Raw genomic sequence first — 26,934 nt, forward strand, 5'->3', positions numbered from 1 at the left:
TATATAATTTAAAAAAAATGCAGATAATTTTGTAGTACCTTGTGATACCTTTTCAAGTACATGTTTGAGCCATTTTCAAACTAAATGCATTTGGAACGACGCAAACATGAAATATTACACACATACAATAGTGAAACTGACATTAAATTCAGTTGGAAACTAGAGAAGTCATGACACCTTTAAATTCAAATGTCATCAGTGAATCATAATATTGATCACAAAGGCAGGCTCTAAGCAGATTAGTGAGATAAAGATCTCATCACCAACAACTGTATACCAAGCATTTTGTATGTGACATTAATCACAAACTGCATTTAGCTAGTCATGCAAAATTCTGTCAATTGCTTTGTAAGACTTCTGTATACCCTGGTAAAGATTATTCTACATGCATTGTCTGACAAGAAGGTAGGTCATATTTTACTATTTCAAAATTGCCATATTGCGAGTCTGAAAAAAAATGTGCCAAATAAAAGGTGAGTGGTGGAGGCAATGATATCACGACATTGATAATTTGCTATTCTATGTGCATCCCATGTGACATGTGTGGAGATTTAATCAAATCTGTCAACTACATGCCTTTCATATTATCACTTCCTCTTCTCTGATTTTCATACACTGTGCACCACCTTTATAGGTACAACCTTTTACACGCTTTTATATAAAATCAACTGAAAATGACATGGATTTGTACTTTCAGCAATATTGCATAGCCTGACTAAGGGATGGGGGTTAGGGAAGAGGTAGAAGGGGGAAGGAAAGTAACCTTGGGATGACCACTGTATTTTCTGGAAGGAGGCACAAATAACAAGAAATACATATTGATGGAGGAAGAACAGTGACAAAGCTAGCAAATAGTACTATTCACTTGCTTTTAATTTTCACAAGTTACAGTTTAGGCTACATAAACAAACCTAGAGTTAAAGTAGTATAAGATAATGACAAAACTTTAAAACCAGGGAGGAGATATACAAAAAGAAAAAAATTCTACAGAAAATGAAGATTTTAATTACTTTTTCGTTTACAATTCATAAATGAAGATTTCATAAATAATTAATTAGCACCTAAAAAGTGATAAAAAAGGAAATTCTATAATGTGAATCCTAACATGTCATTGCATAATCACATGGTAGTTTGATTTCTGAAAAAAAAAAAATCATGATTTTTTTTTTACTGCTTTGCTCATGTTGTCTGCCATTTAACAAAGAAACTGCAAGAAAGTTGATTTGTACATAGTAATTGACTATATATTTTAAATTGTCTTTTGTTTTAGGTGGGAATCCTATCAGATTTGTAGCGCATCTGTTGTAGGTAGTTACCCAAGCCTCGCAGGTAATACTGCAGCCAATGGGTCGCTTCTTCCTTTGACTATTAGGGAACTTTAGATTTGCTGCGCAGACATTTGAGACGAGTGCATTGGACATTCTCCTCTCTCCCTGCGTCATGCTGGAAATTAGCTTTAGATTAAGTGGAGACGCAACCTATACAAAATAAAATGGCACCCCCATTATGATCTAAGCATCAAGTAGCACTCTACGTCGTGAATTGAGCGGATGTAAAAATAGCCCAGAATGTGTAGTGCAAACTTAGAAAATGCAAGCTATAAATAGATCGAATTTGATAAGCGATTCTGCGTATGCTCAGAACAGGTTTTTCCCTCTGAACATCCCTGTCGCAAAATTCTAAAGCTCCCTATTGTTCTCAGAAGCGCAACTATGGGACAAAGGGAATATGATACTGTAATAATAATGCAATCATACAAATTGTCATTCATGTATTCAATATATTGAAAACTTCAAGCCTTTTGTTTATGTTGCTCACAATCAGCTGAGGAACACACAGTAATAATCACAACTTGAAGCACACCAACCTGAAGATGGAATGATGAGTGGCTTTTTGAAGAACAGTTAAAAGAGATCAAGATGACTGGCCAGTACCCAAAATCAACAATGCAATCCTACAGGACTACAGAGCACAACAAACATATTTGTATAAAATAAATCCACTAGTTGTTATTATCTTCTCTCTGTACAAGACGTCACTGCATTGGAGCCGGCCTCATCTTTTGTGTGCATCGTCACCACTTTTCCACTTGTTGTGTACACTATGGAGGTGGTCTGCTGCTCGCTGGGTGATGTTGAGGGCTGGATGGATTGGGAGCAGCCCCTCCTCACCCATCATGGAGAGGCCGCAGAGGCCCAGGTATCCGTGAAGAGCATCCGGGTGGTAGTCTGGCCACTTGGCAAAGCCGCCCATCGATGTATCCTCGGTGGAGAGGACATAGTTTCTGTTCCACCTGAAGTCTATCATGTCAAAGACCCCTAGTAGCTGCCAATGACAAGAGAGTTCATACGATTATTTGATTTTGGACATGGTGCTTCCGTCGCTGTCTGTCAAGCATGCTATCAATACAGGCAGAGACAAGTCTGTGGTACTATGCCATTCAATTTCAAAACTATCAGCTGCTTGCTTAGAGTGGGCTATTACCATCAAGTCTTTATTTGGAGTTGCAAGAAATGTCGCAGCCATTCATATCCAGACAGCTTTCAGGGTGCAAGAAAACATTACTGTTTTCATGACTATTTCATTCTCCCAGGAGAAGTTAACCAACCAACCAACCTTGAAAAAAAGCTACCATGAATCAAAGCAGTAACACTGCAGTAACGAATTGGTGAAAATTTAAGCTCATCAGAAATAAAGAAATCCAATGAAAATTGAATATGGGGACTGAAGAAAGACAAACATGGATGACCACAGTAAATTACCTATTAACGACAAATTAAGTACCTAAAGACTGCTGTCTTTAAACACCACTTACATCTTATGCAGAACTGTGGCTGGTGGCATGGACAGAGTTTAAAAAAAAAATAATTAGATTGACTTTGGAATGATAAAGATAGTCCATTTTAATGCACATGTAAAGCCCTGAGAATGTTTCACAAATGTTCAAACAGAAACCTAGTGTACGAGGTAAAATGTTTGCCACTCTCGTGTGGCTCACCTTCAAGGTGGATCCTACCCAGAAGGAGTAGCAGGTGTCTGTCTTCTTGTTGGGGCGTCCGTTGAACCCTGACTGCTGGCGGAAGAGGCACCACCTCTTGAGCCCTTCCAGCTGCCTCTCTGTGAAGGCAGTCTCCAGCCGCCCCATGAGGACCAGCGAGGCTATTGCACAAAATGTGGTTCCACCTGGTGATAAAGGGTTGGGGCAGAGAGAGAGAGACTAGCTTTCCAAAATCAATTTGTCAAAAAAAGGGCGAATATAACATATATCGATTGCATAATGTGAAATGTTTGCTTCCCTTGGACAGGGTGGACCTAGCTCAGAATCTCCAACCTAACAGGTATACCTCAGTAGGACTTATTGTGGCATTAATTTAGGCAATCGAGATTAATCTCTAAATGAATAAAACAAAGCTCCTTGTACAATATCTATACATGTACATGAATAGAAGACAGTACTTCAATTAAACAGAAAGCACAAAGTTACTCATATGTTCTGAATGAAGATTGATAATGCAGAATGCTTCAGAATTTGTTTAAGCACAGAATCAAGATTACAAATACAAGGTCATTCAATTCTATATTGTCTTTGATCAGTGGAATTTCACATTTTGTTTTGTTTTTTTTAAATTTCCCCTTGACAATGTTTTGAAGATTTGTTAACTTGTTGTGTGCATACATAGATGCATGCATTAATATCTCTTCTCTTGCTTGCTTGCTTGCTTAATAGTTGGGTGTTTTTCACTTTCTTACTTACCATGACCTTCTTGCCCCGGTCCTTGTCCAATCCCAAAATCATGAGTCTGAGATTTAAAAAAAAAAAACAAAAAACAAAAACAAGGAAACAAACAAACAGACAACAAACATAGAGTACGACACTGATCTTCATATGAAAAAAAGAAGAAAAAAAAGGGCAAACGAACAAACTCCTGAGCAGCATCATATATAATATTGAATAGATCATAACGAGCACTATATGTGTCAATAGTCCTCTGAATATTGTCTTTGTTTTCAAATGTTGACATTGCACACAGAAAATAACATTTTTTTTTCCTCCAAGGAACAATGTTGAATCTACAAACATGATGTGGAAAAAATGTGGATAGATTTTGTTCCATTATGCAAGGGTCAAAGTCCACAATATTCATACAATACCAGGGTACTTGGTAGAGTCTTTTGTTTTCGTTCTATTTTCCCAACCTATAAAACTGACATAATAATTTGTGATTGTCATTTTGCATTTCATGACCACCATACACAAGTCAACGGCAAATGAAATAGTAAGAAAGAGGTGAAGATTTGACAGCTGCATGGGACTGTACGAATCACTCTCCACTCTCTTGATGCAAACAATTTGTGTTTGCTCCAATCAACTGCACAGTAGACTCACCAGTGAGTTCTGGATGAATGCGACGGCCTTGTCCTGGTCGATTCCCGACCAGTCTTGCAGCATGTAGCTGATGCAGCAGGCACAGAAGACAAAGCGCATATCATTTTCGCTGCCGTTCTCCAGTGCAGAGAAACTGGGGATAAAGATGATATTGGGGCAGCATCATGTTAACATGCTATTCATTTACCGAGGGCACAAGGTAACAAATTGTACTCATCAGCCAAAGAGTCAGGAGATCTCTCATTCCAATTAGAATGTCTTTTGAAAACAATCTGTCATACATGTAGCTTGTCAATCCTGGGACTTGCAAAAACAATGCATGGCATTCATCCTCTTAATAATGGTGCATATTTAAAACAAATAGACAGTGAATGACACTGAATGAAAATGTAAGTTGCAAATATGAGTGGGTTAAGAGGCAGGCACATGAGTGTCACTGTGGTGTCACTTCTCTACAATTCTGGAATTGTTCTGCACATGCACACACACACACACACAAGCAAAAACAAAAACCCAACAACAACAACACCTTATATGTTGTATGATTTGTATTACTTGACTCCTGGTACACTGGCATACATCTTAAGTTGTTACATATGTAGGACATGGGGAATCTGATATATTATAGTCAGTCAAATGCAAAACAAAATGAAAATGAAACTGAGCAATATTACACAGGAAGCATGGAGAGCAGTTCTTCATTACATAAAGCCACTTCTAGGGGTTTTGAGTAGACTCTTGGAGATCCATGGCATGATTTATCAACACTCAAACAATCACAAATAATAGTCTCATTCACTAAACTTTCCACAACCTGTTATCCTTGCTTTTTTTCTGTATTCATTTTTTTTTTCTTTTAACTGATCTTTGCAACTCTTCTTTTCTCTAACCCCAGTTATACCAGGGGTGGGGTGTGGTCACAATTCTACCTTCCATCCTCCAGCTGTAGAGCTCGCAGGCCTGCTGTGATGGCTGGGATGTTGACTCTTGACAGGTCATCACCAAGGATGATAAGGGAAGCCAGCCCTGTGTAGGTCATCGCCACATGACCTAGGTCATACGGATGAAAGACTGATGTTTCATCCTGTCAAAACAACAATGGAAATTAGCAAAATGCAAAATAATTTGTTGTTAAAGCACATATGAACAGATCTCCCTGTCATAAAGAATAGTAACATTTTTATTAAACTTTCTTCTTCTTTTTTTTCTCAGTCACAAATGTTGTACATACTCATCATTAATTGTTACAAGTGTAGTAAACTATTACAATGCAAACATACAGATAAAAATAAAAAGATCAAAACCAGGCTGGCTTCATACACATATTTACTTACCTGAGAGGGATTGTATTTGATTCCAATGGTGGAAGAACCTCTGAAGCCACATCGTGATAAAGACTCCTCTGTTGATCAAATCAAAAGGATTATGTGACTGATGATTATGTGTTTCAGATACCAGAAGAGAAAAAGTGATGAAAATTTCTTGCTAAAGCTGCCACAGCTATCATGGAAAAACAAATTTTGCTCTACGGCTTTCTGAAAGAAACAATACTCTGATTGAAATGGAACACTTGTCTTCACTGTTTTAATACAATATCTACACCTACATATGCCTGGCATCAAAATGAATTGAGACAGCTTGGAAATGGTGAAATTTGGTGAATCTACTGCAAACGTGTAGTACACTATTGTATCATCTAGTGGGTATGGCAACACTGCCTTGTGTATCCCTCCCAGGTAAACAAAACAAGACAAACATACAAGGAACACAACATTGCAGTTTTTAAAAAGTGATATTGATGGTTGTGTGTTGGGTTTTACCAAAGTGAGGATCCCCTGAACATTTGCAACATTGTTGAATGATGGAAATTTGACTAAATTCAGTGCATTGATAACACACAAAAACACTGCATCAACACTGTTGTTTGTACCAATTAACTACCATAACACAATGTCGTGCAATTCCAAGTGTGCTTGAGAATTCAAATAAAACTTCAAGTGTTAAAAATAAAACTAATTTTGTTGTATCACTTTGAAGAAAAAAACAACAACTTTTATGAGTCTCTAGAGATCAACATTTTCGAAGTGTTTTATAGGCTGAAAAGTTATATCATGAAAATCAAACAAATCTAAAATTGAAAATAGGCCCTGTTCTCTTGTATAAAATGACTTATTGACAGAAACTGTTTACTCCAGCTGTTACAGGAGTACTGGTCAATAAAATCACAACTACTAGTCCAAATGACACAGTTTGATTCAGCCTTACATATGTAGCTTGTTTCTTTGAAGAATGTCTGGCTTTTACTCATCCCCTCAACATTTTCAGATGATTTGCTTAGCTTAGAGACAGCCACAGAGAAGGACTTCAAATCCCTCAGCGGTTTTGAATTGCAATTTGCAATGGCTTTTAAATCCTTTACTTCTGGTGATATCAAATAGCAAACCAACATGCAACAACAAAAACAACAAGGGTGAGTCATAAAATGACTCAATACCAAAGTCTCGTAGTTAACATGCAACTTGCCTGAGTTGGCAGTGTCAGGTAGAACCTGCAGGGAGTAGATCCAATTAATGATTTCCTGTTTCTCTGCCTCAACGATATCAAGGGAGCCGAGGATGTCGAGACCCGATAGTGCAAAGAATGCTACCGTCAATCTGAGAACAAAAACACATTGAAATATATATTTCAGTTTTGAAGGCAGAAACAAGACTTATTGAAAACTAAGGACTCTGCAATTGTGAGGAAACTGCTTTTGATTTAACAACTAGTGCAACATCTTGCACCATGCATGAGACTGCATTGACTAGAAAGATGTAGATATTCCTCAATGAATTTAAGATGAAATCTGCAGTCAAACAGAATTTTCATTAAGTCCCTTGTACAACCTCACCTGGAATATTGCTGTAGTGTCTGGGACCCACATATGGCCTCGGATATTCAAAAACTGGAAAGGATTCAACGCCAAGCAGCTCGCTATGTCACAGCTGATTATAGAAGAATGAGCAGTGTGACCAGCATGATCAATAAGTTGAAATGACCCAGCCCATCTTCACGACGTACTGTGAGCAGACTTACTATGGTATACAGAATCACGAACGACCTTGTTGCAATCCATCCAGATACATTCTTTTACAATTAGCTCATCTAAAACCAGGAAAAATCACGACACGTGCTTCCAAACATACCGCCCTAGGGCAGTGGGGCAACATCGACAAATTTGCATTTGCCCAGAGATCCATACCCGAGTGGAACAAACTTCCCTGCTCTGTAGTTTGTGCAGTCTCACCTGAACAGTTCAAGGAACTCTTAATGACCCACCTTAAAATCACACCTTGTGATTAAGCCCACACCCCTCCTCTTATCGTGCACACAAGTCATATTCATCTTCGTGACAAGCTGCATTTATACAACCCTTTGAAGATTAAAGAAGAAGAAGAAGAAGAAGCAAACAAGCAAGCCACTACTACAAACTGGAACTGTCTGTGTGACAGTAACAGACTAACACAAACCAAATATATAAAAATATATTTCCCACTGAAAATCACAAAAAATGTGGATATTTGGCAGAATCATTTTTGCATTTTTAAATTGCAACGATTTCTTTGAAGAACATATAATCTCGAGAGATGTCATAGAAAGTTTGTACTTTCACTATTCCGAAACATGATAAAACCCTTGCACTGCACTTTGTTGCAAATATGGAAAGCCAAGTTACTAGACCTATATAATGCTAGTCCTAGTCAGTAGCTGTGTAGCTCCGTAGCCAAACACACACATATATTTCAGCACACGGGACTAGAACACACATGAAGATGACATTGAAAGTCTGTTTTCTACCTGCTCGTATCCAAAGACGAATAACTGCACGGTAGAACTTGAAGACATCTTTGGAAAAATTTAACGTGACGCTTGCTTGCTATTACAGCATCGCTGTAATCCTCAACAGCTTCGTCCATTTTCACTCCCAACACAAAAGACACCGGCCAGTGGCAGTGCTAACAGCAGCAGGAGATGAAAAGATAGAGAAAAGGAGTAGTAGGGAACGCCGCGTCACCATCTGCACTGCATGGCACTGGCCCAGAAGCACCGCACCGGTACGGTGCTCATGCGCGCAGCTAGGCACCTAGCTGCCCCAGCAGCCGCCGCGGTGTTTCGTAACGGAGCAGTGGATGAACGAAGAAATTTTAACCAGACAGAGGTCTACATGAACTAACATTGAAAGCACAAAGTACAGTAATGGATACCTGACACTTGTAATAACGTGCAAGACTGCTATACCCGCATAAATACGAGTAAAATAAAAGCCAGAAACATACTAAACAGCGTTGTGAAAACACACAAAGAAAATAGATAAAGAAAAGCACAAAGCTAGGCGTGGTATACTATGTAGGCCTAATAGGGCTTCACAGAGGTATGTACAACTTCCGTGTAGCCACCTAGAGCCCCGCCTCTGAGTTGGCTCATTTCTGCAAATCTATAGATTAATGAATGGGCAACGTGTGGGGTCTATATAATCATATTTGCACATACAGAGCCTATCTCAATAATAAAATATATCCCCCACGTACATATCCGTTCACCAATACTAATAGTTGGCCTGTAATAGGCCTATAGATATAGATAGATAGATAGATAGATAGATAGATAGATAGATAGATAAATAGATAGATAGATAGATAGATAGATAGATAGATAGGACCTAGATAGATAAATATAGATAGATATACAGTATAGACAGACAGACAGATATATATATATATATATATATATATATATATATATATATATATATATATATATAGATAGATAGATCATATTGCCAAGGTATACTGCATGGTATGTGTTTCTTTTGAACATAATTGTATATAAGTCGAAAACATATTATTCTAATTAAATTATTACAGTTTTGTAGGAACCTGTAGCGACGATGAAAAAGAAGTTTCATTTGCTATAACGACCAAAGCGTCGAGTATCTCTAATGCAATTGCGTTAAAAAAAAGGGGGAGAGAGATGATGATATCATCACAATGTGTGATGGAATTATAATATTTCATAACTTTCTCATAAAATCCGATTTTGATGAAATTTTTTATCATCCTGTCTTCTTTTTTTAATGACTTATACTTGCGGCACCGGCGTCAAATGAGAAAAAGTAAAAGAAAAGAAGTACAAAGGGTCTGTTTCTCAGACATACGGTATTATCAATGAATGCCCCCCCCCCAAAAAAAATAATAAGAAGAAGAAGAAAATCAAAGGGAAAATGGGGGAGGATGTTTCCTTTTGTCTGCATTTAGGGGTCCTTTTTCACGTGATAGGTTTTCGACATCCCCTTACAATAAAGTAAAATTTAAAAGAATGATAAGAAGAGCACATAACTAGCCAAGTGGTGGATTAAATTCAATTAAATCTGACATCCCATAACTTATTCCTTATTGTATTTCAGGAAAGTGTTATTTTGCTGTTATTTTCCGACCATAGCTATATCATAGAAGAAACATCTATCAAACAACGAAGGGTAAGATATAACTGATTATGGGACCATAACAATACGCCATTTAGGTCCGATGTGACCCCCATGTTGGCATACCAGTTGGTATACGGGCGTGTGGCGCCATGGGAGTTCAAATTGATGCTAATTGTTATATCCATTATGCCATTTTATATATTAAAAAAGAAAATCAATTTCAGGAGGGCAGGTGCCGGTGGCTGTACATTTAAGGTGAAGTTTCCCAGTGCAGGGATATTTAGAAGAATACATCAGTGAAGTTCGGGAGAAAAATCTGACAATCCGTTCGAAGGTTAGTGAATTACTATGGCACAATTTCATTGACTTTATACTCAGCCCTGTCGCTGCTATATACTAAAAGTCGTCGTCTGGTCGGGCTATGGCACAATATTTAAATGAGTTGTCATTATCATTTCGAGTATTTTACTTTTAAAGTTTTGGTGCCACCATTGCTGAATGAGAAGAATTCAACAGTTCGTGACGTCACTTGCGCAGAACAACGATTTAAGAAATACTAAGATATTTCCACAAAATTTAATTGTTTATGGTGGTATATAAAAAAAACGTTGACTTTGTGTACTATGTGCAATGGTCAATGACATATAGGACTAATCTTATAATAAGGGTAAAGTTACTCCTTTGCTTTCTTAATGAGGCATCAATAACCGCTTATTGCTCTTTCATTGCACTAGATTTTTTTTTTATTCCTTTACTCTTCACATTGTTGTCCTACCGTGGATGTGACAGTCTTTTCATCCAGTATATGGTTATACCAAGGAGGTTCGAGAAATGGAGTCATGCACAACAGTCTTATTCGCTTTGATCCCATGCTCGAAGCCGCCACTAAAAAAATATTTGAAGTAAAGTATAATGTGTCAAACTGGATCTGCCGCTCAGATGCAAAGACAATTGACTCGTGTCTCATTGCAAAATCACCAGCCACTTTCCAAGGAAGATAAATGTCTTTGTGATGGTAATTACTTTTCGCTATCCCTACTTACAAACGATGGGCGGTATAGACAGTGGTAAAGGCACGGGGGTGCGCGAATAGAAATTGCTCAAATATTGCTGAAATAGATATCAAAATTACTCGACTGTACGTGTCTGTACGCTAAACTGACAATCTATAAAGAACTATACTGGAAGATGATACCCATATTAGTTTCATTTGGCGGAAATAAGGAGAAAGTGATAAAACCGGCTTTCCATGAGGGTAAAATTTCAAACATACAAAAAATACAGCTCAAATTTACACTTTTGCACATTTTCATATGCTTTATCATTAGGTGAAATTTCATTGCATTAATTGATAAAACGAGCAGCATGTAATACCCAATATTATGTTAGCGTTAGAAATGAATCTTCAGATTGCTCAGAAAGATGGCGGCTTCAAGCATCGAACATCAAAAGCACAAACGCACCTGTGGACTTCTTTTGTCCATCCACAGAAAACTGACAGCTGATTGAATGATTATAGTCAGTTGCAACTCCATCTCTCGAGCCTCCTTGGTTATACACAAACTTTACAAATTCATATAACTTTTGAACGGATTGTGAGATTTCCTCAAACATCGGCAATGCAATTAATATAATTTAGTGGAAACTTAATGAATGAAATGAAATGAAATGAAATGGAAAGAATTGTGTTATACTAGATATTGCTGCATTCACTCAATCACCATGTTAATTGTCTTAGGGAAAAGTTTTTGTCTTGGAGAAAAGTTTCTGGGCTCGACACGAAGATCTATGTAGCGAGGTGAGGAGAGGAAGTAAAGAGGTCAGACGGAAATGCTCTGCCCTCCTTGGCTTGACAACATTCACTTCCGGAACGTGCGGCTGCTGGACTTTGTGGTATGTGTAGTGATCGTACCGGGTATACCCGTAGCAGCCTGCTGCTGTCTGATCTCCTGCGTATGGCGTGGGAGTCGAGCTATTCAGTGAGGAGATAGTGCATGGCAGCGCGTGGCTGGACTACCACGGTACTATGTGTAGTACACATGTTCTGTCTGTGTGTAAAATTGTGTTGCCGTTTCTTGATTGTCTTTTGTAGGGCACCAGTCCAGCTTTGCAGCTTGAAATTCTGCCATTGTAAGCCCGAAGAGCTACACGATGTGGTTTGCTGAGGCAGAGGAAGTCGTGGAAGTAGTGAGGGGCCATTTTCCGTGGACATGTCTTCTTCTGGTACCGATTTTAATCGCCATTTCTCCGGTCAACGGGGCGCATGATTTCACGGCGTATCGCATGCAACAATTCGACCTCCACGGCTCGCAGTATGGTATGAAGAGAACCCATTCTCGACTAAACTAACGTGGTATATTCTAGACGGGGTTAGTTTCACCAGCTAGCTTGGTGTGGACTGTGTCTGTGGCTAGTCACGTGGGATGCAAAGAAAATATGCCGAAAATACCGTGTAACACTAGAGGTCTAACGTTTAAAGATAATATAAAGTTTTGGTACCTCAAAAGTTTCCCTGAATTTCCTTGTCTTGGTTTGTGTTTCAGGTTAAAGTACCTTTCATAAACACTGTGAGTGTGAGACTTACACCACTCGCCCCAAAGTGCTCTCATGTACTCTTACTTAGTAATCACGCAATAATGGTTTCGTACCAGAGCCGTCGCGGTACCGCGAGAATCAATATACACTAAACTACAAGTTGTAGTACACGTCACGTATTGTACGAAACCATTACTGCATGCATGATAACTGCGACCAGCAGCCCCATATGCATAGCTAACTGCGTCCAGCAGCCCCATCATACGCATAGCTAAATGGGGCTGCGCATTGTAGCATTCAGGATCACGACAGACGTAGTATTGCGGGTGAATATCAACTTAAAATCCAAAAATTTCTTCAATTTGAAGACTCGCCAGTTAAGTTGAAGTATTGAAAACAGGCCTCGGGCAACATTTGGTCCTGCCAATAGTCCCTTTCTGTTCGAATTTGTTGACTGAATGTGACTCGGTCGAGAGGACCTTGGGAGAGCTACACTGAATCGACGGCCAGGGCATGCGCCCACAGACATCTTATCCGTTCAGGGATTTGAAATTTGCACTGACCGTCAATTCAGTGTAGCTCTCTGGTGAGTCTTCAAATTGAAGAAATTTTTGAATTTTAAGTTGATATTACCCGCGATACTACGTCTGTCATGATCCTGAATGCTACAATGCGCAGCCCCATTACGCTATGCGTATGGGGCTGCTGGTCGCTGTGTGTATGGGGCTGCTGGTCGCAGTTAATTGCATGATTACTAAGACACGGGAGCACTTTGACTTTGGGGCGAGTAAGTCTCACAGTGTTAGTTATATGAAAGGTACTTTAACCTGAAACACAAACTAAGACAAGGAAATTCAGGGAAACTTACGAGGTACCAAAACTTTATATCATCTTTAACTAGATTCTAGTTAGTTATTGTCTGAATAAAATTATTTAATTTTACTAGACTATAAAGTCTATGTTTGCATGCAAACTGTACAAAACCAGTGACAGTGCAGTGAGTGTGCATTGTGGTCTATCATTGATAATGTAGGCCTAGGTCCTGCTTTGTGGAATAGCCCTGATGACGCTGATTACTGTCAATAGCCCTGATTAGGTAGTGATGACACTGATTGTAATACAGTTGTCTGTTGTGTGGTCAAGCCTTAAAGTATTTAAGTACCTCCGCCAAGGAAGGATCAGGAGGAGGTTAAGTGCAAGCCACACATACAATACATCGGCCCTCTCGCGCTCACCCCAACCAGTTGGACATGGGGGCGAGTGAGGCACACAGAACAGTAGGGGACGCACAGTACAGCTCACTGTCGGATCGGTTCGGGGAGGCAGTAGCGGTACGTGCAGCCTATCGTGTGTGATAGTTGTGTGTGTGTTGATTATTTTGTGGATACACACACACACACACACACCGAGCTAGCCAGCTTCCCATGATCGATCGTGGCAGAATACCAGACATAATCGATGCCGGAAATTAAAACTTTTTTTATACTGACTTAATAAGAAAAACATTGTATTGTAATTGATCACATTGTTTACTTAGAAATAATTACTATCAAATAGAAGTTTATATATAAAAATTATTGATTCATTATAGATATTTGTAAACCAAATTATTAATGAAATGATATCAGTATTAAGGAAAGAGCCTATAGCTTTAAGGAAGGCAGGGAAGGAGCGCGTTAAGTGATCATCGGCGTTGGTTTGTCTATTTGCAAAATAACTCAAAAAGTTGTGTACGGATTAAAAATGAAATTGCATGAAAGTCGATATTGACACAAGGAACACCTCATTCAATTTTGGTAGTGATCCGGGAATTTTTATGGATTTTAAATATATTTTTCATATTTTGGCACATAAGGTCAACGAACTTGGGGTTCAAACTGCGTGTACTGGAGGTTTAGATACGCGCACTTAAGCGCGCACTCTGCTCAAGCAAGGCACCGTGCAATAACGTAAACAAAAGGCTTCTATTTTGAGAAATTGGGTGGAAAAAGGGTGGAAATGAGTTGCTGGATTGGCGGAGGTCTGTGCTCTCCAAGTGCTTTTCTAGTTTTTCATTTAAATTTGAACCAAAGCAGTCGTTGAGATGCATCTTGATATTGACATCAACCTTCATGTACGGTACATGTACACTGCAGTTGCTCAGAACAGCTACATGTACTCTGTAGTTCTTTGTGAGCGATCGCAGTGTATGTACCGGTAATTAAAGCATGCTGCCTGCACTGCACAATCTGAATCTGAAGTGAGCGGTCTATGTTTTATGGTGTGAATCTTTCATTTACATTATACAAGTACCCGGTAGATCTCTAACATTAACAGAGAGCAACAAATCAATATGTAGGAATGATTTATGCAAGTTGAATGAAATTATAATGTTAGATTATTAGATTGTGCAGGCAGTGATCTCTCGCAAAGAATGAGTGTGTTTTGAGCAATGGCATGAAAGCAGACATTGATATTGACTCTTTGGGACTACCGATTTTGTTGAAATCCATGTGAGTAATTGGGTTTACATTAGCGCCAGGCATTCATACCATTAAGCATCAGATCACCGCACTTTTCATGTGGCACTTGTTTCTGTTTGTTTAAAGGAGACCTCTGGATGATTTTCAGACCCTTACATATGAATAATATAAATCTATTACACTGGATAGTGGATACAGAGTTTCAGAATTATTACAAATTACAGTGATTAGGATGAGGAATGTTTTCAAAATTTATAACAATTCACAGTTAACAAGGATGATGACTTATGGTAGCCTCACCATAGGCATGCATGATTGGGGGCTCAAGGAAGCAGAACAAAAGGGAAAAGCATCCATGCATAAATTTTGCACAGGTGAACTTGTTAAGGAAGTTGTATTGTAATGAGTTACATTGCTTCACTTCTGAAATATGTGAGCCTCCTATGTCATCATCCTTGTTCTAGAACAGTGTAATTTGTTGTTGTTGTTGTTTTCTTCAGTGTATTGGTTTTTCCGATCAAGGACCACAATGAGTTGAGCACAAATCTATTCTTCAGGCTCTTGATTTGTATGCTATGTGATGTGAAATTATGAAAATTGTGTGGAATTCCTCTTTGATATATTATCAACCAGATCTCTAGTAGAGCACATACACTGTACCACCAGGTTCAGTGAAACTAAAATCCTCTAAAACATAAAAAAAACCTACATGCTTGTACACCCACAAGTTAAAACATCCATTGTTATCAAATGTATTGTACATGTTGTACAGTTGTACATTATATTTTGCCATCACATCAGACAACCCCTGTTTGTGAGACTACAATGTCAAAAATGTCAAAATTGTGGCATTGCTAGTAGTAGGGCCTTCAAGTACAATGTACTTGTTATTGTACATACTCATGAATTTAAGTTCTTTGCGTTGATTTGTTTTGTTAACTTGGTCATTTCCATCTATTTCCAGGCTGTCGCAACACCTTGGTCAACCTGGAGGCACGCCCCATCTCTGCCAAGATGGTTACCAGGAGGTGTATCCTGGCCAGGCTCTCTGAGGTGACAGCGGAACGCTACAGGGAGCTCATAGAACAGGGGGCGGGATCTCTTGTCATTCTGCTCCCCGAAGTGTTGTCGTCTGCTCCGAAGGAGGTTGTCAATGTGAGTGGAATTGGAAGCAACCTTTCTACCACCCCTTTTGCTCTTCTTTGATTCTTGATTCAGCACCTAAAAACGGGTTCTTGATTCTGTATTTCTGTTGAAAACTTATCAGAATCCTCTAAATAGCTGAATTTATATTGGATCCATAAATTGGCAATGTGATACAGAAGATTGAAGCAAATGTTTTTTCATGAAATTGGCAAATTTTCATTACTGATTTTGGGGTGATACTTATTTGTCATTCCATCACTATGGTTCTGGATGGCAAATTCCACTACTTGTGGGTTTGCTTCCAAGCCTTGATCAAGCCCTTATGTAGCATACCCTGTGTTCAGTGTCGACACCAACTTGATTTCAGATAGTTGGAAATGTTTCTCCTGATGTGAACGTGAATGATTTTTCATTAGCATTATTTTTTTTTTGTGTGTGTCTGTCATACAATGTATGATGCATTGTTATTTCTGCATTTATTGTTGTCAATATTATTGCCGCCATCATAAATGACGATAGGAATGTGTTGCAAAACACAATAACATATTTTTTATTGTAAAGTATTTGTAGATTTTCATAGAATGTGACACACCATTCCACCCATCCCCTATGGCATATGTGCCAGGTATTTAGCTTACCTCCCTTTTGAGGGGATCCAACACACATACAAGAAATGTGTTTAACTAATATTACATAATGCATGTTTCCCTTCTTTCAGCAATGGATGGAGTTGGAGGCGTTGATGCTGGAAGGTGAAACAGTCATGCCGGTGTACTTTGCCCAGGAGGATGAGGAGCTGCTGTCCATTCACCGAGACATCCAGGAGGCGGTCAGCGGGGACCAGGCAGCATCTGGGGCTCAGGGTACCTCCTCTTGTCTATAACAACTCTAACTTCATTTTGTTACTAAAAAAAAAAGAAAAAAGAAAGTTGTAATGAACAACACAAAATGTTATGAGTAATAAAAGGAGAAATGGCAAAAAGAGATCTTTTTCCCCAAAGATCGCTTGAAAAGGGAGAGGATGAAATAATCATTTTATTTTTGCTTTATTAGTTGGAAGCAAATAAACAACAGCCACAAATGACTCCTCTACCCATAAAAGGCAGTAATGCGTGAAATTGTGGTTGCAGCAAATAGAGTCAAGTTTATTATAGCCAAGCTGATCCTAGCTGAGCTGTTCCTGGGAAGTCCAAATCTTTCTTATGATACCTTGCAGTAACCTTGATGGAATTATCTTGCAGAATAGACTCATTCTGGAAGGAAATGAGTTCTGGAAGGTTCATTTCTTCTGTGGCTGTTGTTTATTTGTTCCTTTGAAGGAAAAAAAAATCTATTTTATACCTCATATGTAATGCAATTTGAAGACATCTGTTGTTAACAGTTTCCCATGAATTCGAAGGTTCTTTTGTATCTACTTTCCCAAACAGCTCTGTTGAGTGCTGTCTATGCAAATGGGTTCCAGATGGTTATTTCTGGCACGCAGGCAAAGGCAGTCAAAGATGGCAGCATCATCAGCTTCCAGGTAAATATCTCAGAGGGGTTTTGTGCCTTTTGTAAAAGAACTCTTGTCTGTAAATGTGTAGTGTGTTCCATGCTAAGCAAAACATGGAGCTGCCAAATGTTACTTTTTTTCCAGTGTTTTGTACTATTTTTTTTTGCCGTAAATACTGCAGGTCTCGTGGAAAACACTGTTTTTCCCAATTGTATTAACCACACATACATAATGTGTATCTATTGCAGGAAAGGTAAATACTGGTATACAGTTTTCCACCAAAAACATGCCTTTTTACAAAGTTTACAAGGTTGGCATCCCTGTACACTTGTTTTTCAAGTCTGAAAAGAAACTTGAATCAAGTTACTACCAGTGCACATTTTTCACACCTTGTTTGAGCAGTCACAGTCTGCAAGTGTTGTCATATCATTTTGTTTGATTCTGAATTCACGATTGCAGTGTGAATGTAGTCTTTCCCTTTGACTATGGAATCTCTGTGTTTACCCTCTCTTCTGTCTCTATCAGGGCCAGCTAACTGGGAAGGGTGTGGAAGACCAGCTGCCCACACTAGCTGTGGTTGCTCACTATGATGCCTTTGGGATTGCCCCAGTAAGTTTCGCTGTGATAGATTGAGCTTTTTTTTTTTTTCTTCATACCTCAGAGATACAATAAAGCCATTTTTCTCTTTTATTCATTCTCTGTATAAGTTACTATAACTTTTAAAGAATACCATGATTGAATTGCGATGTAATTCTTTGCCAAAATGTTGTTTAAAAGGAGTGGTTGATAAGTTCATATATATAATGGCTGTTTGCACTAGAGCAACATGTGGCATACTGGATTAAATGCTTCTCGGGGGTTAGCAAAGAGAAATGGAAAACAGCTGACAAATCTTCTTGAAATTTTTTCTCCATGCTTTCTAGGCTGCCCTGTCATAACAGGTTTATTATTTCTCATGTGATTGTGACCATAAATCTAGTATATTTACACTTCTCTGATGAAATGTCATGTAAAGCTTCTGTCAAATTCTCTCCCTATGTAGTAATTGTGAGCAGAGAGTCTTTACGCTGTAGAGACAGAGTCAGGGTCAGGCCACCAGTTAGGGGTAAACCCCAGCAAGAGGGCCTTTTTGAGACTTGTCCAAATTTCCCAACCTACGTGTGTATTTATATATATTACCATCGAATTATATTTGCTATTATCATATACCAATTTTGCTACCAGTGTTTGGTAGTGAAAAACACAGCCAATCAGCAGAGCTGCCAAGTTTCCCTGGTTCTGCAGGAGGCTTCCTTAGAACTTCCATATCTCCTCATGTCTGGATTAGAGAACATCCAAACCTCCCTGATTCAGGAATATTATTTGTGCCCATTGAGTATGTATCACAAAAGCATCCCCCGGTTGCTCTGTGGAATCCCCCCCCCCCCCCCCCCCCCCCCGACTTTGGTGTGTCAACTTTGGCAGCCCTGCAATCAGTAGAGCTCTTTTTGAAGAAGCTTATGCTTAATGCATTTTACACCGACACCCAGTGGACAATTCTAGTTATTCCATTGGTGACTGTGACCAGCTGAGTTATTCAGTGCTGCATTGTGGTGCACTGCTTAACTTTTTGTCTTCCAGATAATCACATTTGTAGGTCTCGAAAAGCCCATGCTGAAGCGCTCGACTTACAACTGTTAGAGCCGTTTAGCTTTCTTCACCTGCAGATGTTGGCAAAAACCGGAGAGTGAGAGCGTTTGAAAGAGACTGAGCTGCAATTTCCCTGTTGCTTTTTATATATTATAGATTCAATGAAATAATACAAAACAAACAGCTTAAATAGTTTATTCATCTTTAACACTTTTTTTTTCACACCTGCAGCACCTGTCGTTTGGGGCAGACTCTAATGGGAGTGGTGTGGTTGCACTGCTAGAGCTGGCGAGGCTCTTCAGCAAACTCTACACCAGTTCAAGAACTCACGCAAAGTAAGCTCTCACAGACCATTCCGGAATATCTAAAAGATGGCGGCATTATTTGTTTGATTTGGTCAAAGTCATTAGAAAATGTTTGTCACTTCAGACAGTAATGGTAGAATAAATCCTTATGAGTGACTGGATATGAGCAGGGTGATATATGTTCATAGATATCTTGCTAGCGAAAGCTTAATTTTTCAAAACCTTATGCTTTTTTAGTGTTTTTTTCATCCAATTGCACATCAATAAACAGCTTCCTTTAATAACAATGGTTGACAATTGTCTAAATTAGGCTACCGCAGTGTTTAACAGTTTCTTTGGAGAAAGCCTCATTTAGTGGCTTGGGACAGGGAGGGCAGTGGGAGAGGCTGAGAGAGCAAGCACATTTTGGGGATAGTCCCTACCTCTGCCTTTCTCTCATAATTTGAAAACACTCTCAAAACAGATTTAAAGCAAAAATCCATACACACTTCAATTGCCAATATGGTTTGAGCAGCATGTGATCCCATGTATCAATAATGACAGTTATTTCATCTATCTGTCACATCTCAACACAGTTTCAATATTATGCCTGCCACTGTGGTACTTGTAGCAAGACCTACCTGCTAGTGATGCATGTCATATTCTGAGGTCTTGATTATTAATGTGTGTGTACATATTTCAGGTTCAATATTCTATTTCTGCTGTCCGGTGGGGGAAAGTTTAACTACCAAGGCACCAAGCGATGGATAGAAGACAATGTGGAGAGCCAAGGTATGTTGCTGTTTACAGAGCAAGGTCGTTTAAGTGCGATTTGCTTTTATTTTTCCTTTTCTCCATCTTTCAGAAAAAAGCCCTTTGTTGATTGAACTACGTTTTTGAAGAAACATACCTCCAGCAAGAATTGCAATATCGGTAGTGAAGCTAATTGGCCTGTCAAGAAGTACCACTGGTACAACCTTGTCTTGTGTGTTTAAGCCAGGTTGAAGTTCTGTTATGCACACAATTTCAACTGACCTCTCAAACCTTTGCACCGCGTGTATATGTTTGTTGGTAAAGGGAAAGCAAAGTGCCTTTCTTACTGCAATTATTACTGTACCATGTACTCGATGCACAACGAGTTTGCTCATCAGATGTATGAGGCTCTACATTACGACAAACACAGTGATGTATTAAAGGGATCGTATAGTTTTGGTTGAGACCTAACTTCAGGTTTCTAACAGTTTTAGGTGAGATAATGCGAAACCTCCTATGAAATTTGAAAGATCATGAAATTCCAAGAGGCATTCAACATTTATTTGATGAAAATTGGTTTTGAAATGGCTGAGATACCCAAAACAGAGTAATCCTAATAAAAGGTGGGACCCAGCTTTTATTACGATTGCTTTATTTTACTTTGTTTTTGGATGTCTCAGCCATTCCAAAACCGATTTTCATCAAATAAACTTTGAACTTGTCTTAGAATGGTGTGCTCTGCACTATTTCATAAGTGGTTTCTTGGTATCTCGCAAAAAGTTACAAGCCCAATCCTCACCTCCACCAATACTGTACCATCCCTTTAAGCTCCATCATGCACAGGCGACTCCCGTCATAACCAAGTCCTTGGGACCGGCAGTTTTCTTTTGTTATATTGACAGTTTGTCAAGTGAAGTACATGAAATGTTAAGTAAAGTACATGAAATGTTAGTAAAGTAAAGTACATAAACGTATTTGGATGGTAATTTGGGGATCTGAATTTTTACTTTGTTGTTATAATGGGAGTGCACTGTATGCAAATATCGCCTAATATTCTGCAGTTTGTAGAAGTTCAGCTATTCATTTCATGTTCCAACACAAAGTTCAACATTTCTTTCCCTTCTGCCATTTCCCCTTTTTCAGCAACAGTGATAATAACTACCTGTGTTGCATGAGACAAACTTGTCATCTCATTACTGTTTGTATACCCCCTGTAGAGTCGTCACTACTCAGCGACGTGTCTTATGTGTTGTGTCTGGACACCATTGGTGCTGGGGATGAACTCTACCTCCATGTGTCCAAGCCACCCAAGGAGGGGACAGAACCATACCAAATTCTCCAGGTATTCAGGAACCACCACTTTTTGTTTGGTATTGGGGTTGGGTTGTGTGGGGATTGAGTTTTGTGTGTTAGTTATGTGTGTCTTCTTTCTGTCTTTGTTTCTTTTTCGTTTTTTTGATTTTTTGATTTGTTTTCATGTTGAGCAATATTGCCTCAATATACTGTAAAACGTGATATTTTAGCGCCATGAAATTTTCGCCAAGTGCCTCAGGCATTCAGTGTATATAGTGTAGACAAGAGCCTTTGAGTGCATTTTAATTTCGCGAATCTTGGCTCTTGCAAAATTTGCCATATTAAAATGCACGCGAACATTCCTCGTTTTACATACATGTAATGCATGAGGGCAGGTAACTCTATTAAGTGAGTGGGGAAGTGATTGTTTTGGGGTGATTTTTATAGAAAGGGTAATTGTTGTGAGTAAAGGAATTCTCATGATTATATGGGGAGAGGGGTTTGAAAAGTTATCCATTGGTAGGTTTCCCTAAGATATCTTTGGCTGGTAATTAGTACTTTGAATGACAGATTGAGATAATGTCTTCCCTCTTAGATGGGTTGAAAATAAACCAGACCTAGTGCCATAATGACTGTTATATATAGATTTACACCACAAACGGTCTCAGTTTTCAATTTCATGGTGTCTATGCACTGAGAATGTAATCTCTTGTGGCACATGTCTAGGTGCTGAGAATTATAGTGATAATTAGTGTCTTTTGATTTCTGTGTTACCAACTTCTTCCCGATCCTAGGAGCTGCAGTCTGTTACCAACGCCCTCTTCCCCTCTGTCAAGTTCAGCATGAGCCACAAACGCATCAACCTCGCGGAGGACTGGTTGGCATGGGAACACGAGCGGTTCAGCATGCAGCGGCTGCCGGCGGGGACCCTGTCTCACCTTCCCGCCTACGACAGCAGTTCGCGCACCACCATCACCGATGACAGGTTGGACATGAATTTCTAACACATCAAACTCTTATCACTTCAGATATTCTAGCAAAAATGCAATTTTGCTATTTTATTTTATTTCATTTCTATTTTCGTCTTCTTGAGGATACCTCAATCTGACACTTTTATTTTAGTGTGGAATATGGGCAATATATGACAGTTTACCCGTTTGTTCAAATTTCAGCTCCAAGGTGGATGCCAGCAAGCTTGCCAGGAATGTGAAAATCTTGGCAGAGGCCCTAGCCACACACGTCTTTGGTCTGAACTCCACAGAAGACAACTCATTTGAAGTCTTCGTAGATGGCTATGTAAGTAGCACAGAAATCTACATTCACAAGTCTTGGTAGATGGCTATGTAAGTAGCAGAGAAAGCCAACACTCACAGTGGACTTTCGTTATAAGAAATTCCTTGCACCAGTAGAATCACTTTGGTCGATCAAAGTGTTGTATCAGGGTTTGATAAAAAGAAACTTTGTAGTGAGGGGAAAAAAATGGATGTTAATCTAAATGTTCATGTCACTCTAATGGGTATTTCGTAAATGGAAGTCAAATTTTCCGTTCTGATCGTTCTCTATGTTATGGGCAAGTGTTGTCAACATATCTGTAGTGTACTTTAGAACAGAGTATCATTCACGCTAATTGGCTAGGTAGTTGAGCAAGCCTCATACAGCTTATAGGCTAAAAGCGCAATAATTCAATACTCAATACTCAAAGTAAGCTTGTGTTGACAATTTCAGTCTGCGGAAAACTATAGGGTAGATTTGTGCTAATTGAGAGCATACGGTATTGAATGTGCCTCTCGGTTGACCGTAATGATTTGGTTCTCTCCTGATTTGGATTTGGGTTGGTCTTGGAGCTGTTAACTGAGAATTGCAAGTTACATTGAGGCTTGTGAATTATTTTGCCTTTTTATTCGTATATATTCTTTATTCTTTGTATTCTTACGACAGGAGGTGAACGCAGACTCGATAAACTCGTGGCTGAACTACCTGTCCTCGCAGCCGCGGTCCGCGCAGCTCATGACCAAGGAGCATCCACTCCTCCAGACGTTGCAGAGCGCCCTCACGAGGCACCTGAAGGACGTCAAGAGGATAACGATCAAAGCAGACAAGAGGTCAGTTGTTAGCTGTGCACCACTTTGGCTAGCAATATGTTGAAATAACAGGGTTTATTTCCAGCCTCGTACATTTTTTTGATGTCCATTTTTCATCCAGGTGTAATTTTTTGCAATTAGTGTGATGAGATGTTCAAGACCCATCTGATGGTAGCAGCTTTTGAGTATCTGAACAATTGGCCAGATGCTATTTGTCATGCTAGTTTCATATGCAAACTCTGGCTTCATGGCCATGTTTTGCACATATTCTGTGAACAATTTTGCTCTATTTACTTCTTCTTTTCGGAGATATTTCACACTTCCATTGTTTTCATTTTATTCCTTTCATTCAATTCCTTTGTTTTCATTTTATCTCATACTTTCTTGACAGTTTAATGTCTCATGAAATCAGGAACTCATGCGCAATTGATGTTTTGTTTTTGTTTGTTTCTTTGTTTCTTTGTGTAGAGAACCCGAGTATGTGTTCTACGACGGCTTGAAATTCACAATGCACGCTTACAGGTAAGTTTTCTGTTTAGACAGGACTGGGGTGAATGAGACCCATTAGAAACATCGCAAGAAGGAGCACCCTCACCCAGAATCCTGAAGACTTTTGCAAACTGAAGTCATTCAGCATTTGCATTACAGCATACAATAGTATTACTTAGTAAGAGCAGAATTGTCAAATTTCTCGGATTTGCTGGGAAACCCCCATGATAAAGATGGAAGAAAAACAAGCATTTTCTTGCTTCTATACAAATTAATGAACCACAATTAAAATCTGATTGTTGTACTTTCATCAAAAAGATGTGTGAATAGATGTACTATAAAAAGTATAGGGCAGGTTTGCCCATTTTTGGTTGAATGTGTTGAGCTTGTGGTAGAATAGCTAACAAATCACTCGAAATTTTGGTGGTACAAATAGCTAAGATGCCTTTTATCTATTGAAGGGCCTTTCTAAGCTCTCAGAAGCCAGTATTACCTGCAAGACATGGCCTTGCAGCTCCCTGTTTTAAATTTGTTTGTCAGATCTCTCTTGGTCTGAGTTAACTTTTGGGTAGACCATGAATCCATCCTTTGCAGACTGCTCTAGTTGTGCCCATATGAATAACATCGTCACTATTGCTATGAATTTGGGATGTCGAATAGTTTTTAAATTCGCGAAAATATAAACCTCGTGAAATATTCGATGTATGCAGTATGTTGTACTTTCTCCCTCTGTCTCCAGTGTGAAGCCTGCTGTGTTTGATCTGTTTCTGGCTGGTGGTATCGCTGGCTACCTGGGTCTCATATACCTCGCTGTCCAGGTTAGTTGAGAATCAAAGACTTACCATACACCTGTCCTTGCTTCCATGAATGGAAATATTGTTGGCTTATTAACCCTTCTCCTGCACTCAACCCAGACAACTGTAACTTGACTGCATGCTGAGTCATCCATTACTTCTGCACACAGGCAATAAAATGTAAATACTTTAAAATCGTATCTTTAGCAGGAATGAAGAAATCTGATTCTTCAACGAAGCTTGAAATGAAAACTTGGGAATGATTGACTGCATTGAATTGAAGTCATTGAATTGTCTAACTCATCTGTGTAGCTTCATATCTCTCAAACCTGTAATTACGTTTGTAATTTCTCTCAATGTGTAATCAGTTTTGCAGGATATTATCTTTGCAATGTAAAATATTCATAACATTTTCCAGCATTTGGAATGCTTGTCATATATATTCTAGCTATGTAATAGGTAAGCTCGAACAAAGAGTTCATGCTCAGAGGAAATGTTTATTACAGGGATTTATATATTTTTTGGTTTTGTCAGTAGCAAAAAAAAAGAAGGAAAATAATAATAAATGATTAGGCAAAGGGGTTTTTTCTATCATTCACTTGGTGATGTCAGATGTCTTTTGTACTGAATTTCCACAATATCAAAATTTTCCTCAATGCATTGTTGTTATTGTTGTGCTTCCTTTCCAGAACTTCAGCTATCTGAAAGATACAGTGAGGAGCTACGTAGCAAGAAAACCCAAAATACACTAGCACAACATCTGGTGGTCTTCAATGCCTTCTAGTCTTATCACAGTACAACTTTTTTCTTTTTTGTATCTTTTGAAGTTTTTCAGGAAAAAAAACAAATCAAATGAAATTGTGGAAATGAAATAGATATGACAGATTGTTTGATATGCTTTGTCTTTGTGTATGTATACATACATGACTTTGATGTATCCATGCAATGTATGTGTGTCAATGTAGAGTAGGTACATGTACTTCCACCTATGTCTGGGGTATGTGTCAGGACTAGATAGAAAGGTTTATTAGATATTTAGAATGAGTATACAGGAATTGTCGAAGGTGTCTGTGTGGACGGCGGGGAAGCACCAGTAGCTATGAAGCGATGGTCGGAAAGGGAATAAGCTGTTACCTATCAACTAGGTTAACGAGTTTCCGAGCACCAGACCGAAGCAGGTGTATCCCCGTGGACCGCGAGCCCAAGTGAATAATTGATGTGTGCAATTTGTCTACCCGAGCACCAGACATTGTGAATTAATACTACATGTAAGTGGAAGGAAGGAGGTGCTTGCAGAGGCAAAAACATTGTGACATTACGTCTGGCATCGTCTACCTTCTCCCCAGGGGGCAAGAGTAGGGGGGGGGGGGGGGTAAAGGTTGGAGGTGGGGGAGGGAAATGTTGATGAGTACAGAGCTCTTTACGCTACTTAGGGTTGCATGCCTTCAAAAATGACACCCCGTGTTGATGGATACTAAACCTCTGCCCTTCACGTGGACTCAGCATGTCCACAGAACCGATCCAACTTACCCCCTCCCCCCACCCCTTTCTCCCTCTGGATGTTGCTGATAAGCTTCAATGTCTCAGAATGGCCCATTGTATAATTTTGTAATACCTGGTGATGCACACACACAAATAATACTGATAATTTTGTGTACAAGTATAGCAAACTTGTGCATTAATCATGTCCAAGCTGCATTTACCACATGAATTTTGAAATCATGGGAAACCAGGCACACCATGGAATTGGATGTGCAAAAATGTGTTAAACAGGCATGTCCTACATGAACTGTATGCTCTGAATGATTCAATGTTTCTGAAATTGTCTGTGTGATATCGTTACGATGCATGCATGCATTATACAGTGTGCATCAAAAAGTTGATATTGCTCAGTCATGCATTACATTTGTCAACACAATCGGGTACCGATGGAAAGAAGAAGAGTTCCCCTTTCCTTACAACCCACACTGTGCTCTCTGTAGTTGACAATTTTGAAACAGTAGCCCTCTAAAGTTGGATTACCTTTTTGATACCGTACAACTGAAAACCTGTAGGTCAGTGATGACTGGGTACCTCTTCTTTCAAGGAGCTGCTACTCACTTGTTAATCTGTTCCATACGGGAAG

The 26,934-nt window shown here is 39.1% G+C and overlaps 2 protein-coding genes across 2 annotated transcripts; one reads left to right on the top strand and one right to left on the bottom strand.

Annotated features, from left to right (window-relative positions):
* Positions 1-1,864: 1,864 nt before the first annotated feature.
* On the bottom strand, positions 1,865-8,348 carry LOC139741711 (geranylgeranyl transferase type-1 subunit beta-like). Its single transcript, XM_071652300.1, has 8 exons — positions 8,225-8,348; positions 6,911-7,041; positions 5,722-5,789; positions 5,317-5,471; positions 4,388-4,520; positions 3,755-3,800; positions 2,999-3,183; positions 1,865-2,325 (listed from the first exon to the last, which is right to left on the bottom strand). Exons 1-8 carry the CDS (start codon positions 8,341-8,343, stop codon positions 2,056-2,058), a joined length of 1,107 nt encoding a protein of 368 aa, XP_071508401.1. The 5' UTR covers positions 8,344-8,348; the 3' UTR covers positions 1,865-2,055.
* A 3,568-nt stretch (positions 8,349-11,916) lies between these two features.
* Positions 11,917-26,126, top strand: LOC139741712 (BOS complex subunit NCLN-like). Its single transcript, XM_071652301.1, has 14 exons — positions 11,917-12,168; positions 15,813-16,003; positions 16,713-16,857; positions 17,422-17,516; positions 18,012-18,095; positions 19,347-19,450; positions 20,103-20,191; positions 21,370-21,494; positions 22,240-22,430; positions 22,618-22,741; positions 23,384-23,547; positions 23,995-24,048; positions 24,755-24,833; positions 25,499-26,126. The coding sequence occupies exons 1-14, from the start codon at positions 12,003-12,005 to the stop codon at positions 25,559-25,561; spliced, it is 1,674 nt and encodes a 557-aa protein (XP_071508402.1). The 5' UTR covers positions 11,917-12,002; the 3' UTR covers positions 25,562-26,126.
* Positions 26,127-26,934: the final 808 nt, after the last annotated feature.

This window comes from Diadema antillarum, unplaced genomic scaffold, assembly GCF_040938485.1.
Source record: "Diadema antillarum isolate AM-2024a unplaced genomic scaffold, OU_Dant_1.0 seq00000946_RagTag, whole genome shotgun sequence".
Classification (NCBI taxonomy): domain Eukaryota; kingdom Metazoa; phylum Echinodermata; class Echinoidea; order Diadematoida; family Diadematidae; genus Diadema; species Diadema antillarum.